Source organism: Mus caroli, unplaced genomic scaffold (genome assembly GCF_978045245.1).
Source record: "Mus caroli unplaced genomic scaffold, Mus_caroli_1 scaffold_20, whole genome shotgun sequence".
Lineage (NCBI taxonomy): Eukaryota > Metazoa > Chordata > Mammalia > Rodentia > Muridae > Mus > Mus caroli.
In genome coordinates this window covers 52797258-52812283 of record NW_028227275.1, presented here as the reverse complement: position 1 = coordinate 52812283, position 15026 = coordinate 52797258, and the positions used below count along the sequence as shown (strand labels likewise).

Below are 15026 nucleotides of genomic sequence, written 5' to 3'. Positions count from 1 at the left end.
GAACTCTGAATCCTGACTCTCTGCAAGAGCAGCCAGTGCTCCTAACCACTGAGCCATCTCTATCCCGCTTGTACTAAGATCTTGAGCCATTAGAATGGAAATTTTAACTCTTGGGCTCTGCTAAAATAGTCAGTTGGATATTTGATGTTTTGTTTATGAAATCATTAAGTATGTGATATTTACCTGAGAAGGAAAGTCTTCATTTTTCTATTGAATTTGAAGAATGAAAGCTACAGAAACTTTATTTTGTTTTTGTTGTTTTGAAGCTGGGTATTGGCTATTGTAGCCTAGGCTGCAACCATACCAGGGTCAGTAGGACTTTTGGCTTTTTGCCTGTTAGCACACATGAGCCACAGTACACCTATAAAGATGGAAGGATGACTTGGGAGTCTCCTTTCTACCAGTTAGGACTCAGGAATTGAATCCAGTCATCAGGCGTGATGACAGGAACTTTTACCCACTGAACCATCTTAGGCTCCATTGGAGCTGATTATAATTAGTGTTCAGCCTGACATGATATCAAATGCCTCTGTCTTCACACTAGATAGGCCAAGACAGGAGAAATGCTATGAATTCAAAATCAGAATATTCCAGATCAACTTGGCCTGCAGAGCAAGACCCTGTTTCAAAAACAAACAACGGTAGCTTATACTGGTGTATGTATGTGATCTGAGCACTTGGAGTTGGGAGGCAGGAGGATCAGGAGTTCAGACCCTGTCTCAATCCACTGATGGTCTAGTCCTAAGATTTATACCCATGACTGTTTTGTCTGCGTATATCTGTGTGTACCATGCTTGTGTCTGGTGCATGCAGAGTAAGAAGAGGGCATTGGGTCCTCTTGAAGTGGAGTTAAGATCAGTTTGTAAGCCACCATGTGACTCCTGAGAACCCTCTTCTAGCCCTACTCTGAAACAGCTTACACCTTGTCTGTACTAGTTGCTAGGCCTGTTTCTTCTCAGCCAGATAGTCACTCCTAATTTGAATAGGTATCAAATTGCATGAGAAAACTAAGATGGGTATTTTAGAGGATAAGGTAGGGCAAGGATTAACCTAATAACACATTTTAAGCACTTGGCTTTTTACCACATCTGAGCTGATAAAGAGATTAGTCTTACGACCCTGGTATTTGCCCAACACTGATACAGTAGAAAAGGGGTTTTTAGTCTCTTGCTACTCCCTGTGTACAGTTTAAGCATGTACACATAGAAAAAAACATTTTATTAGGAATTAGGCACCTATTGCATTCTAGAGGGGGCAGGGGTTATAACAAGGATCCTTTCTGGGGTTTTCACAAAAAAAGAAGAAGAAAGGGTTATAAAATACTGAAGTCTCTGTGTGTGTGCATGCACTCGCTCTAGAGTGAAAGTGTGCAGGCATACTCTTGTGGAGTCAGAAAAACTCTTTTGAGTTCTCCCCCACCACCTTGATGGTTGAAACTCACTGGACCTGCAGTCAAACACCTGTACCTGTTAAGCCATTTGGTTATGACACCCAGGGAATAATTAGACCTTCCTACCCCAGAAAGATTTGTCACTCAAAACAACTAGAACAGCCGGGTGTGGTGGCGCACGCCTTTAATCCCAGCATTCAGGGAGGCAGAGGCAGGCGAATTTCTGAGTTTGAGGCCAGCCCTGTCTACAAAGTAAGTTCCAGGACAGCCAGGGCTATACAGAGAAATCCTGTCTCGAAAAACCAAAAAGAAAAAAACAAAAACAAACAAACAAACAAAAACAACAGGACAGTTAAATGTAGCCCAGGATCCAAAACATATATGTACATTCACTCTTAGACCAAAAAGCTTCTAGGAGGTGGTCTGGGTCTCCTAAACCTTTGCCGGGTCTCATTCTAGGAGGCATTCTTGAGACATGGTTTCCAGTCGGACATCATTCTGAACCCTTAAGATGTTTTCAGTTACCTTGAGGAGAAAATAAAAAAGCCCCAATTCAACAAGAAAACAAATGTATTACTTATTTAGATCCCAGAGAGACGAAGGAACAGGGTGCTCCAAGATGGACTGTTTAACACACAGGGAACCTCTACTCAGGCGAGATTCTTATGCAAAGCTCACTCTGTGCTTCTTGGGTCCCAGTCCTAGTGACTGGTTGTTTTAAGTCAGGATTTCATTGTGTATTGTGTGTTGTGGTGGCTGGCTTGGAACTCAGAGATCCATCTGCCTCTGTGTGTGTGTCCAACACCTCCGGAGTGTTGGTCACCACACTGAACTTATGAACCCGTGACCTCTTTAGGTGTCTCCCATCCCCACTCCCCGTGATTGGTCTCCAAAACATGTCTAGTTCCAGATTCTATGGGACAGAGAACCTGACTCTACTTCGAGAGGGCAGGGGCAGCCATTTTAAGACCAGAGGACCGCGTAAGGGATCGTTCCCTATTGGGAACGCTGGGGACCGCCATTTTAAGAGCACCCTCGGCGCGTGCCTCCATGCGGGTGCGAACAGGCAGCCGCCATCTTGGGCATTGGCTGCCGCGCCGAGTCGCCCTGTCCCGCCCCACGGCCTCTCAGGCCACCTCCCCCCGGGGCTGCTGTCCCTGGGCCGGCGGAAACCCACCCTGCTTGCCCTGGTGTGGTTCTCGCCGCGTACGTTGCGCGCTCGTGTGAATGCTCCGCGGCTTCTGAGCGCTCGTTTTAACAACCCCCCACTGGGGGCGCTCGGGCACCTTATACTTTGCGCTCTCCATTCCTTACAATGTCTAACCGGCTCGACTGGCCCTGTTCCCTGGATATGGCAAGTGTATCGATTAAGGATCCTCTTTCCCAAGAACGCTAACACAGACGTTGTCCTCTGAGGCTCTGAATGACTTTATTCTTCAAATGCCTTTACCTTTCATAGCTCCAGGTGAGCACCGGGGCATCCCCCTCTCCATTGCCTGAACGGATGGATCACCGAGGGAAACAGGCAGGATTTTGGCAGTTTAGCGGGGTCCCTTTATAGATAGAGTAGAAGGTGCTTGGAGTTAGCCTGAAAGGGTGAGGAGGTGGGGTAGACATGGGTAAGGAGGGCCTTGTGCTTCAGATAATCTCAGGGTAAGTGCGGGTAGAAGTGATCTACTACAATTTCCAATCTAAGGGCGGGTCTGGGAGGGGGAGGTGAGTTCAGAGGAGGTCCACCGCTCTTCAGAGGAGCGCACAGAAGAACTTCTTCTCCCGGAAGGGGTTCTCCGAAGTGGGCACAGGAGTGATGAGGGGATCCTCACAAGCGTGGGCATCACAGTAAGTCATCAGGTCTGCTGCTGCCTTGGACACCTGGAACACAGCCAGGAAGGGATACATTAACCAGAATTCTTGAAAGGGACTGCAGTTCTCTTCTCCAAATAGACCATCTTTTTGTTTCTAGTGCCCTTTGAGACAGCCCTCTCACCCATCGCCAGTCCTCGGGAACAACTTTGCTGACAAAGCCCAGTTTCTGCCTCTGACCTCAGGGTGTCAAGAAAAGAAGCATCTTTTTTTTTTTTGGGGGGGGGGGTAATTGCAAACCCACACCTGAGCCCTGAAGGACTGATGGGAGCCAGGGTCGCACCCACCTTTATCCGGCACAAGCTGGCCTCAATCTTAAGCTGTTCCACCATCTTGCGTGCTTGGCCAATACTCATAGTGCTGTTAACGGGGGTCTCCCCTTTCATCCTGGAGTAAAGACAGTCAGCTGAAGCACTCAGCTCTTCACAACCACACACCTGGGATTGTGCCCCCATTCTCCAGTGGCCATCCCAGGTTTTTATTTTATTTTTTTAAGTAGGGAGAATGGAGAAGATAAAATGAAAATGTTCTCCTAACCCCTGGGTCCTGGTCATCAAATTATACAAACGATTTAAGGACTTTAAGTCTTTGAGCCAAATATGTTACCAGCTATGAAAGCCTCAGTAAGAAAGAGCCCCACCCTGATGAAATCACATCAGCCATCTGTCCCCCCCTCAAGCCCTGAAGAGAAAAAAAAGCTGCTTTCTACTCACCTGAAGTAACAGCAGCGGCAGCCAGGGATGTAGGGTCAGTGGGGAGGGGGCACCAAACCCTGCCTCAGGTGCCCCACCCTGCCAGGACTTGGAGCTAAAAATATCTGTAGCACTGACAGTTAATGCAGAGAAGGTCACTAGAGATGCTCAGACAAGATCCTTGGAGGGGTGGTCTCAGTCTCCGCAGCTTAAGTACTGCCCAGATGGCTGGTACCTGAAGGATGAAGGATGCTAGAAGGAGCTGCTGATTCTGGCGCATACCAACTGCCTGGACAGTGGGGGAGTCAGTCTGCTGTTTGCATCCCCTGTGCACACCCTCACTGCTGCTCTCTCACTACCTGCCCCTGCCATTGTACAAGTCCTTAGTCTAAACTAGATAGCTCCCCAAAGGGCCTGAGGCAGAAGCAGGCTCCCCTCTCAAATGGGGTGGTCTGGGCCTGTGACAGCCCCTGCATTAGAGTCTGTCCCCACTGCGGAAGACCCTGCTCATTTGAAAGTCTGACATCAGCTGGGCTGCTGCTCCCCCATCCCCACCCCCACCCTGACACAGCACTTAGCACCTGAATCTTCGTTTCTTTCAGTGACCCACCATTCTTAAGAGCTAGGAAAATGTAACACTCTACAGGTGATCAGCTTCTAGATCACCACTTTCTACCACGTGAGTGACGTGAGTGGGGAAACCCAGAGGTAACCCATCAGGAAGATATCTAAAGAAATGATACATCAAAGAAGAGAAGCTGGGGCAAAAGAGACATGCAGAGACCAGATCAAAGGATCAGACAAAGACGAGGTAAGGCACCTTGCCACGAGAGTTAGTGTGAATGCTGTGGACACGGGTGGGCTTCTCGGAGTGGGGAGTAGGGTGGCAAGAGTTGGCACTGGGGAGATAGGGAATCGAATGGAAATTTTTCATGTAATTTGAGTGGATTACTACTATTCAAAAAGATGTGCATTGGCCTTGCCTCCTGGAGGACGTTATCCAGACGATGCCACCATCAGAGATCTAGTCTCATGTTTTTTTGTAGGGATTTTGAGGTTGACTGCATCACGTGGGTCACAGAAGGTCAATCACGCAGCATAAAAACTGGAGACTGAAAGGGGTTGAAATGCCGCCACGCTTGACTAGCGGACGGCACCATCTGCGCACGAAACACACAAGATTCAGGTTCTGGCAGGGTGCAAGGCTCTCTGAGCTCCAGTTGGACTCCTACAGGCCCAAGGAGCTCTACTGAATTTACAAAAAACAAACAAAACAAAACAAAACAAAATCAGCATTTATTTCACACCTCCATTCAATCACACTGAAAAGACAGGTGGTAAAGGTATGGGCAGAGGGTTGTGGTTGAGGCCTGGAAAGGAGGACCAAGGAGTCCCAGCCTGCGTTGGAGACTATAATGGGTCCTTTGGTCACTTAACTAAAGTGTAATGGGCTTCTGGCAGAGACAGTGGGGAGCAAAGCATTTTACAGGCTCTGCCCTCTATGCAAGGCTCAGCCCCTGTAGGCTGACAGTTGGGCGGGGCTTCCTCGGCAGCCGGAACTGCTTTCTGTAAATTGCCTGGGCAGCGAGAGGCCGGTGAGTCTGCCTCGCGGCGGTGGCGATCTGGGGTACACCGCATTACCCCAGGGGTGGGCGCCGCAGCGTCGGCCACAGGGTGCTGTGCGGGGGTAGGGGTCACCTCCTCCGTGAGCGAGCACAGGTCCAGGCAGAGGAAAGAAACGCTTGGGAGGCAATTTTGACTGCTCTAAGGCTGCTGGCTTTGAGCCAGACTGGCAGGCTGTGCAACCTTAGGCAAGTCACTCACCTCCTTGCAAACCTCTGGCATTCTGGATCCATGTCATCTGAGTTTCGAGAGAGATTTAAGGGCCTCGTTCTCTGTACGTTATACTTCTGTGACAAGGAAGTTTGTCCCAGGCTCCCGAAACTGGAGGAAGAGCCTGGAAGAGAGCTCAGTGGAGGGAGGTGAAGGAGTAATTGGAAGAGAAGCGCATGCGAAGCAATGACTTTGCTTTGCCCTGCTACCTCTAGTTTGCAAAGCCAGTTGAATAAGCTTGTCTTTTTTGTCTCCAGCTACCCTGGGAAAAAAAAAATGTCTTTTCCCTTCTCTTTCTCCAGGAACCTTCAGCTGCCCTATCCCATGGCCAAGGGTATCGTCCCTGTGGAAGACCAGCCAGGAACTCAAAGCCTGAGGCTGGGGCCAGACCCCCTGCTGTCCCCATCATGGTCAATGACCCGCCAGTCCCCGCCTTACTGTGGGCCCAGGAAGTGGGCCACGTCTTGGCAGGCCGTGCCCGCAGGCTGATGCTGCAGTTTGGGGTGCTCTTCTGCACCATCCTTCTTTTGCTTTGGGTGTCTGTGTTCCTCTATGGCTCCTTCTACTACTCCTACATGCCGACGGTCAGCCACCTCAGCCCTGTGCACTTCCACTACAGGTGAGACGGCTGCTCCATTCAAGTAGATGGATCTTAACTTGAAAATTACTTCAAGGACTTCTGGAGTCTCCTCTGTTGAATCCCAGCATTGACCGAGGGTGAAATCTTACTCTAGTGTGCTATCAGGACTTCTGCCCTCCTGAGCCAAGACTTGAGCAGGTCTGGGCTGGTAGGGCTCTAGGGTTCTAGGTCTGCCTCTGCTGCCAAGTTGTGGTTAAAAACTGAGACTAAGAGCCTGGTCACATGTGTAATACCAGTCTTGAGAGGCTGAATTGGGAGAATTACCATGAGTTCCAGGCCAGCCTGGAATACAGGTTGAGAACTTGTCTCAAAGGGGGTCTTAAAAAAAAAAAAAGACTAGAAAAAGAAAATCACTTTTAGCCAGGCAGTGGTGGTGCACGCCTGTAATCCCAGCACTTGGGAGGCAGAAGCAAGTGGATTTCTGAGGCCAGCCCGGTCTACAGAGTGAGTTCCAGGACAGCCAGGACTGCACAGAGAAACCCTGTCTCTGGGGAAAAAATAAATCACTTTTAGACCAAATAGGGATCAGCGTCTGTTTTGTTAAGGTTGCATGAAACCTTTGAGCCAATTCAACTGCCGTGGCATGTAAGAATTACACTGGCTTTTATTAACACGTGAGCTATTAGGAAATACCTCCTTTGCCTTTTAGTGTACTGCCACTCACCCCCAATGGTACATTCAGTAACCCAAGGCAGTCCTACTGCTAACCTAGCCTCCAAGTTCATATCCATTTTACTCACACTGCCAAAGTCTCTGTATGTCTCCCAGCAATAGCTATGAGACAAATTAACATATACAGAAAACACTTTTATGATCATTGGTTTAAAACCTTTTTTTCCCCTGTCCCAAATCCCTAATCTTGTGCTGTCATTTCTAAGGTAGACCCAGGTAAACACTTAGGGAACATGAATCTGTTTTTAATAATTATTTTTGTTTCATATGCATTGGTGTTTTGCCTGTCTGTGTGATTGTGTGAAGGTGTCAGATCCCCTGAAACTGGAGTTACAGGCAGTCGTGAGCTGCCACATGGTTGCTGGGAATTGAACTCGGTCCTCTGGAAGAGCAACCAGTGCTCTTGACCAATGGGCCATCTCTCCAGCCTCAAGGGAACATGAGTCTTACATATATGGGGTATATGTATGTATACTGAGGTATGAGCTATGTACCGTATACTATGTGCAGTTTTGCATATAATTTATCTTTAAAAGACATATCCATAGATCCTTTAGGATGAATTTCTTTTTCCAACATAGTCCAGAACTGCTGAATCAGACTCTTTAGGAGAGGGACCCTGAAATCCACGTGCCCTGAGATCTTCAAGGGAGCCTGTAGAAACCCTGCGTGTCCTTCGGCTCCTCCCTATGGGTTCTGTTCTCATGAGGAAGAGAATGAAAGTCTTATTAGGATCTCCTGACTCTAGTGTCCACGTCTGTTCTCCATTTCCTGTAATGGGGAAAAGGGATCCGTGAGGGGAGGGGCCCTAGAGACTAGGTGTGTGAGCAGGTAGGCTGAGCGGGCTGGCACCTCACAAAGCATTGTTCATCCCTTCTCATTTAGGACAGACTGTGATTCCTCCACCGCCTCTCTCTGCTCTTTCCCTGTTGCCAATGTCTCACTGGCTAAGAGTGGACGTGATCGGGTGAGTATAAGAACTAGATAGAGGCTTTGATTGCTTGAGGAAGATGGGGAGAGCAAGGATTGAGCAACCGAGATTGAAGAGAAAGGCTCTGATGCAAACGGGTGGAAAAGAAAATCTGGAAGTTGGTCCCAGTCACTGTGATACATATCTGTAATGCCAGCACTAGGAGAAAAAAGACACAGGAAGATTATTCCAAATCTGATATCAGCTTGGGCTTCATAGCCAGACCCTATCTCTCTAGAGGCTCTGATAAAAAATAGAATTACAAGCTTAAAATGTCCCTTGATATCAAAAAAATAAAACAAAAAAAGGACTTTGAGAATTAATGTCATTTTTTATTAAATGAGGTTTTTCTAGTTGTCAGTCTTAACTTGAACATTTTTTTTAAGTGGTATTTAAGAAGAAACTGACTTTATAGTAGAATATCAGCTAGGGCACAGCAGTGCACATCTATAATCACAATACTTAACACAGAAGGATGCTGCCCAGGCTGGCCTCGCACGCTGAGATCCACTTGCCTTTGCCTCCTAAGTGTGGCCACCACCACGCAAGGGAGGATATCTTGAGTTTAGGAGTTTAAGAGCATCCTGAATAAGTTAGTTCAAGGCCTCTCATAAAAAAACAAAGTAGCTTGGGAGGTAGAGGCAGAAAGGTTAGCCTGGACTATTTAAAAAACAAAAAGTAGTTTACCTTGAAGTTATGGTCACTGTGTCTCAGCCTCCTATGTGCTGGAGTTAAAGGCAAGCCATGTACCAATCCAGACTGGAAGCGGGTAACCTCAGACGTCCTCTGGTTCCTAAGTGTTGGGATTGTTAGGAAGTGTGCACCACCATGCCAGGCCTGGATTTATTTTTTTCTTTTTTTTCTTTCTTACACACCAGAAGAGGGCTTGGGATCCCATTATAGATGTTTGGGAACCACCATGTGATTGCTGGAAATTGAACTCAGGACCTCTGGAAGCGTAGTCAGTGCTCTTAACTGTTGAGCCATCTCTCCAGACCCTCTTAATAGGTTTACTAAGTTAAAGTTTATATGATATACAGTTTACCTCTTAAGGTATACAATCGTCGTATCATTTGATGTATTTATTTGGGACAGAGTTTCACTATGTAGCCTTGGCTGGCCTGGAACTGGCCATTTAAACCAGGTTGGCCTTGAATTCACAGATCTCCTCCTCCCTTTGGCCTCTTGAGTGCTGGGATTAAAACCATGCACTGCTGCCCCAGGCAGTTCTATCGTTTTTAATAAGTTCAGTGTTGCATGCATACTGATACAAATAGACAAACAATCTATTTTTAAATTAATAAGCACTCTGCCTTTAAAAGTGAAGAAAGAGCAGGATAACAAGATGACCTGCCACTGCCGTGATTGTGCAAGAAGCTGACTAGGGAGGCAGAGCAGCACTTGCTTAATTAGCAAGTGAGGGCAGACTAGGCCCAGGGGGACAGCTCCAGCGGCACACAGGCCTGAATCACAGATGGCCCAGTTGGCAATGTGACTGTTCACTTTTGGAAAAGAAATGCAACAGGGCACTTCTCATAAACATAGTAGTCCAAGGCAGACCTAAGAGCTCACAGGGTGAATGTGGTGGTGCAAGCCTAAAATTTCAGCGCCAGAGACTGAGGCAAGTGAAGTTCTATGAATTTGAGGCTTTATAGTGAGTGCTTGGCTCACTATATATCAGAGATATATAGCAAGACCCACTTAAAACACAGGGTTCTCTACCTGACAACCCAACCCCTAGGCCCCAAATAAAATCAAACCAGCAAACAAAATAGAAGTCTGGAAAGCCAGGGTGTCCAGTGACCAGCAGGGGGCAGCATTGAATCGTGATTAAACAATGGGAAGGCCAAAGGGATTTTGTTGAGTTTTTAAAGAAGCAGAGACAGTACATTAAAAAAAAAAAAAAAAAAAAAAAAATAGATTAAGACATACCAGGCACGGTGACACATATCTTTAATCACAGCACTGGGGAGGCAGAGGCAAGCAGCTCTCTGAATTTGAGGCCAACCTGATCTACAGAGTGAGTGAGTTGCAGGCCAGTCTCAAAACAGTACAATTTTTTTTTTAACAAGATGTGTGTTACCTTGGGCAGGTACTGATGTATGGACAGCCGTATCGAGTCACCTTGGAGCTTGAGCTGCCCGAGTCCCCTGTGAATCAAGGCCTGGGCATGTTCTTAGTCACTGTCTCGTGTTATACCAGAGGGGGCCGGGTCATTGCCACTTCCTCACGCTCAGTAAGTGTCGGTGGACAACACTGGAATGTTTGAACAATGATGGGAGAGTCAGAATATCGGACCAGTGTTTCAAGAGAAGACCTCCTTGGCTCTGAGATCAGGCTAAGTGAAGAAGCTGTTTAATAAGCTTAACATTTGCCAAACACTGGTATCCTATGGGGTGCCCGAATTTAGGGTAAATAATACAGGTATCCTTTTTTTAATTATTCATTTATTGTATGTATGTAAGTATACTGTAGCTGTCTTCAGACACACCAGAAGAGGGCATCGGATCCCATTACAGATGGTTCTGAGCCACCATGTGGTTACTGGGAATTGAACTCAGGACCTCTGGAAGAGCGGTCAGTGCTCTTAACCACTGAGACATCTCTCCAGCCCAGTACAGCTGTTCTTAAAAGAAGCAGACACCAGAAACATACCAGCTTTGAGATAACTGACTTAATTGCTAGAGTTTTAGAGTAACTTCTTCCTAACAAGACTAGGAAGAAATGCAGGGTTCTTACTAGCATGTGTTGAACACTCATTCAACCCTGAGCCCCGTTGTTAAGCTGTCAACAGAGTCACTACATTTGAGGAAAGCTTTAGGTGGGATGCTGGGACACAGATCCCAACCCAGATGGCAGACCACGTGCAAGCAGACTGCTTACCTCAGGGAGGTAATTTTTGAGAGGGGCTTTCTCTGTGTTAGAATTAGGAAATGGGGTCAGGAAGTAGGGAGTGTTACTAGAACAGGTGGAAAGGTTGGGTAGGTGGTGACTGGAAGTTAGAGAGAGAAAGTGAAGGAGCCTGGAATGAGCTCATTGCTTAGCATGGGGAGATGATGGAGCGAGCGCCCGTCCCCATCTGTCCTCTTGGCCGGCAGGTGATGCTGCATTACCGCTCGCAGCTGCTGCAGGTGCTCGACACGCTGCTGTTCTCCAGCCTCCTGCTGTTCGGCTTCGCTGAACAGAAGCAGCTCCTGGAAGTAGAACTCTACTCTGACTACAGGGAGAATTCGGTAAGTGGGTGACAGAGCTAGGAGACAACTCTTCAACGAGGAGCCCATGGACAGTTAACTGCAGGAGCCACAGACTGGAAGTAGACCTCATACTGACTCTGCTCTCATCTTGCACCCTCGCAGTATGTGCCAACAACTGGAGCAATTATTGAGATCCACAGCAAGCGCATCCAGATGTATGGAGCTTACCTCCGGATCCATGCCCACTTCACTGGGCTCAGGTAAAAAGCCACGGAAGGAAACACTGACAGCTTTCTTATGCCCTTCCCTAAAATGAGAGTCCCAGGCAGAGGTGACCAGTAACAATCACATCATATTTTACAAAGGCCAGAGGTGGTTCTCCCTGGCTTCGTTGTGCTTGTCACCTTTCAAGAGAACTTCTTAAAAATGCCATGTGGGGCTGGTGAGATGGCTCAGTGGGTAAGAGCACCCGACTGCTCTTCCAAACGTCCAGAGTTCAAATCCCAGCAACCACATGGTGGCTCACAACCATCCGTAACAAGATCTGGCGCCCTCTTCTGGAGTGTCTGAAGACAGCTACAGTGTACTTACATATAATAAATAAATAAATCTTTAAAAAAAAAATGCCATGTGAAGGGGGCTTGGAGAGATGGCTCAGGGTTTAAGAGCACCCACACGGTAAGTTCCAGGGGATCTCATTTATTCTTCTGGTTTCTGGAGACACCAAGCATCCATGTGATATATGTACATACATCCAGGCAAATACTCAGACATATACAGATGTTAACAGGCATTTCTTAATATCCTGTATGAGATGACAGACCCTTTCATTCCAGCAGTGGATGGGCCTGAGGCAAGAAATCTTGAACTACAAAGCAAGACTCTCAACATAAATAATGAAAAGGAAAAACGAAAAGTATCAGATGAGCCAGGTGTAGTCCCCTGTATCTAGCCCCTGGTTCTCAAACAACAAAGTGAGATCCATAGACACACACCCCCCACTCTGGCCCAATAAAATCTCCATGCAATCCACTGCCTTGTTGGATTGGCTCAGAAAGTATTGGAGTGACTAGAGGAGTTACAGTCGAAGCCACTGAAATGCTGTGGCCTTGTGATTCTGAGACGACCTGAAATCCTTGGCCTTTATTAGAACCTGGTGCAGGGTGGTCTGGAACCTGGGCAGGGGAGTGGGTGCCACTGTGGCAGAAGGCAGCTCCAGCCATCCTCACTCAGGCTGTCCTACAAATCTTCTTGGAGTGATAGAGGCTAGTGCTATCTAGTAACCACTGTTCCCTTCCTGACCCTGTTTCACACCTCAGGTACCTGCTGTACAACTTCCCCATGACCTGCGCCTTCGTGGGTGTGGCCAGCAACTTCACGTTCCTCAGCGTCATCGTGCTCTTCAGCTATATGCAGTGGGTGTGGGGTGCTGTCTGGCCCCGACACCGCTTCTCTCTGCAGGTCTCAAGGGGCAAAGGCCCCGTTTTTCTTCCCTTGGTGATCAGGGGCATATTAGGGCTAGGGTATGATTATTGCAGAGGGGAGTCAGGCTTCATTGCTCAGTGGTTACTGCTCTACAGGTTAATATCCGACAAAGGGATAACTCACACCACGGGGCCCAGCGTCGGATCTCTCGCCATCAGCCAGGTAAACTGGTTGGTTGACAGTATCATTGAAGGGTAGGCTGGCTGGGTTAGAGGGTCGGCCTGCCTCCACTATGAAGTATGTAGTACTCTGGAACTAAGGATTCGAGGAAGAGGTGGAGTTGGCACTGCAAGCCAAGGATAACCACTGACCCTAGCTGTCCTCTGTTTGTGGAACCCGAAGGTCAGGAATCTACCCAGCAGTCAGATGTGACGGAGGATGGTGAGAGCCCTGAAGATCCCTCAGGAACAGGTATGTTCAGTTCCTCTTCCTCGCTCCTCATCCCCAGCACTCACCTGCAGTGCCTGGCTCTCACCTTCTGTCTCACCTCTGCTCCCCTTTGGCTGAAGAGGGCCAGCTGTCTGAGGAAGAGAAACCAGAGAAGCGGCCCCTGAATGGAGAGGAGGAGCAAGAACCAGAGGCTAGTGATGGTGAGGGCACTGTGTGATGGTGAGGGCACTGTGTGATGGGGAGGGCACTGTGTGATGGTGAGGGCACTGTGTGATGGGGATGTGTGATGGGGTGATGGTGGTGGGGATGTGTGATGGGGATGTGTGGTGGTGAGGGCACTGTGTGATGGGGTGATGTGTGGTGATGAGGGCACTGTGTGATGGGGAGGGCACTGTGTGGTGGGGTGATGGTGGGGTGATGGTGGTGGGAATGTGTGGTGGGGTGATGGTGGTGGGGATGCCACCTCACCCCTCTTAGCCTGTCTCCCTCACAGTTTGTTTGGCCCTTTTCTGCTTCAGGCTCCTGGGAAGATGCAGCTTTGCTGACAGAGGCCAACCCGCCTACCTCTGCCTCAGCATCTGCCCTTGCCCCTGAGACTCTGGGTAGCCTCAGGCAACGCCCAACCTGCTCCAGCTCCTGAACAAAGGGTGAATTCCTCACATTCCAGCGCTTTCCCATCATACACCTTTTCCCTTGTTCCCTTAATAAACTATTTTGTGGCAGCTGCTTGTGTGGACATCAGAGGACATATCTTAGTCAGGTCTCTCCGTCCACCACCATATGGGTTCCGCAGAGTCAAACTTGGGTCATGGAAGATTTTGTTTTATGTATCTCTGTATGAACCTACATAAACATATGCACCACATGTATGCAAATGCCCATAAGGTCAGAAGAGGGTAGATCCCCAGGGGCTGGAGTTATAGAGAGCTGTGAGCTACCATATCAATGCTGGGAACCAAACCTATATCTGCTGTAAGACCAGGAAGCTCTCTTAACCACTGGGCCATCATTCCAGCCCTGGGTATCAGTTTTTTATTATTTGTTTTTATTTATGTGTATGTGTGCTGCTTCTCTGTATGTATGGACATGTGGGTTGCTAAGAGAGAAGCAAAAGAGGATGTCAGATCCCCTGGAACTGGAGTTACAGGTGGCTGTGAGCTTCCCCCATGAGTGCTGGGACCTGAACTGTACTCTCTGAGAACAGCCAGCAAGCACTCTTAACTACTCAGACATCTCTTTAGCCCCCAGTGTGTTCCCATTTTAAGTGTTTTATTTTTAATTCTGTGCATGTGAGTTTGGGTACCACTGGAGGCTGGAAGGGGACATTTAATCTCCCAGAACTGCAGATACATGGCTGTGAATAAGCCACTGTCTTAGGGTTCTATTGCTGTGATAAAACACCACAACCAAAAAGCAAGTTGGGGAGGAAAGGGTTTATTTAGCTTATACTTCCATATTGCTGTTCATCAAAGGAAATTAGGTCAGGAACTCAAACAGGGCAGCAACCTGGGGGCAGGAGCTGATGCAGAAGCCATGGAGGGGTGCTGTTCCACCTAGCTTGCTCAGCCTGCTTTCTTATAGAACCAAAGATGACCAGCCCAGGGATGACCCCATCCATGATGGGCTGGGCCCTCCACCACCAATCACTAATTAAGAAAATACCTTACAGCCAGATGTTGTGGAGCATTGTCTTGAGATTTCGCCCTTTTAGATAACTAATTTGTGTGTCAACTTGACATAAGACCAGCCAGCAAAGCCACCATGGAGTGCTAAGAATTGAAATTACATCTTCCTGGAAGACCGGCCAATGCTCTTAACTACTAAGCCATCTCTCTAGCCCTGTACTGCTTTCTTTTTGTTTTGTTTTCAAGGCAGGGTTTCTCTGTGTAGCCCTGGC

General features: G+C 48.0%; 2 protein-coding genes across 4 annotated transcripts; one reads left to right on the top strand and one right to left on the bottom strand.

Annotated features, from left to right (window-relative positions):
• Positions 1-2451: 2451 nt before the first annotated feature.
• On the top strand, positions 2452-13851 carry Bscl2 (BSCL2 lipid droplet biogenesis associated, seipin). 3 transcript variants are annotated; one of them, XM_021152206.3, is made up of 12 exons: positions 2452-2855; positions 4548-4756; positions 6081-6397; positions 7976-8057; positions 10153-10296; positions 11159-11293; positions 11417-11514; positions 12574-12715; positions 12835-12901; positions 13082-13150; positions 13249-13329; positions 13648-13851. In XM_021152206.3, the coding sequence occupies exons 2-12, from the start codon at positions 4682-4684 to the stop codon at positions 13767-13769; spliced, it is 1332 nt and encodes a 443-aa protein (XP_021007865.1). In that variant the 5' UTR covers positions 2452-2855; positions 4548-4681; the 3' UTR covers positions 13770-13851. The 3 variants fall into 3 exon arrangements, with proteins under 3 accessions (XP_021007865.1, XP_021007866.1, XP_085689912.1); XM_021152207.3 differs by lacking the exons at positions 2452-2855; positions 4548-4756 and adding an exon at positions 5465-5540; XM_085833786.1 differs by lacking the exons at positions 2452-2855; positions 4548-4756 and adding an exon at positions 5537-5756.
• Positions 2801-4434, bottom strand: Gng3 (G protein subunit gamma 3). The gene is made up of 3 exons (XM_021152208.3): positions 3967-4434; positions 3541-3640; positions 2801-3262 (listed from the first exon to the last, which is right to left on the bottom strand). The coding sequence occupies exons 2-3, from the start codon at positions 3637-3639 to the stop codon at positions 3134-3136; spliced, it is 228 nt and encodes a 75-aa protein (XP_021007867.1). The 5' UTR covers position 3640; positions 3967-4434; the 3' UTR covers positions 2801-3133.
• Positions 13852-15026: the final 1175 nt, after the last annotated feature.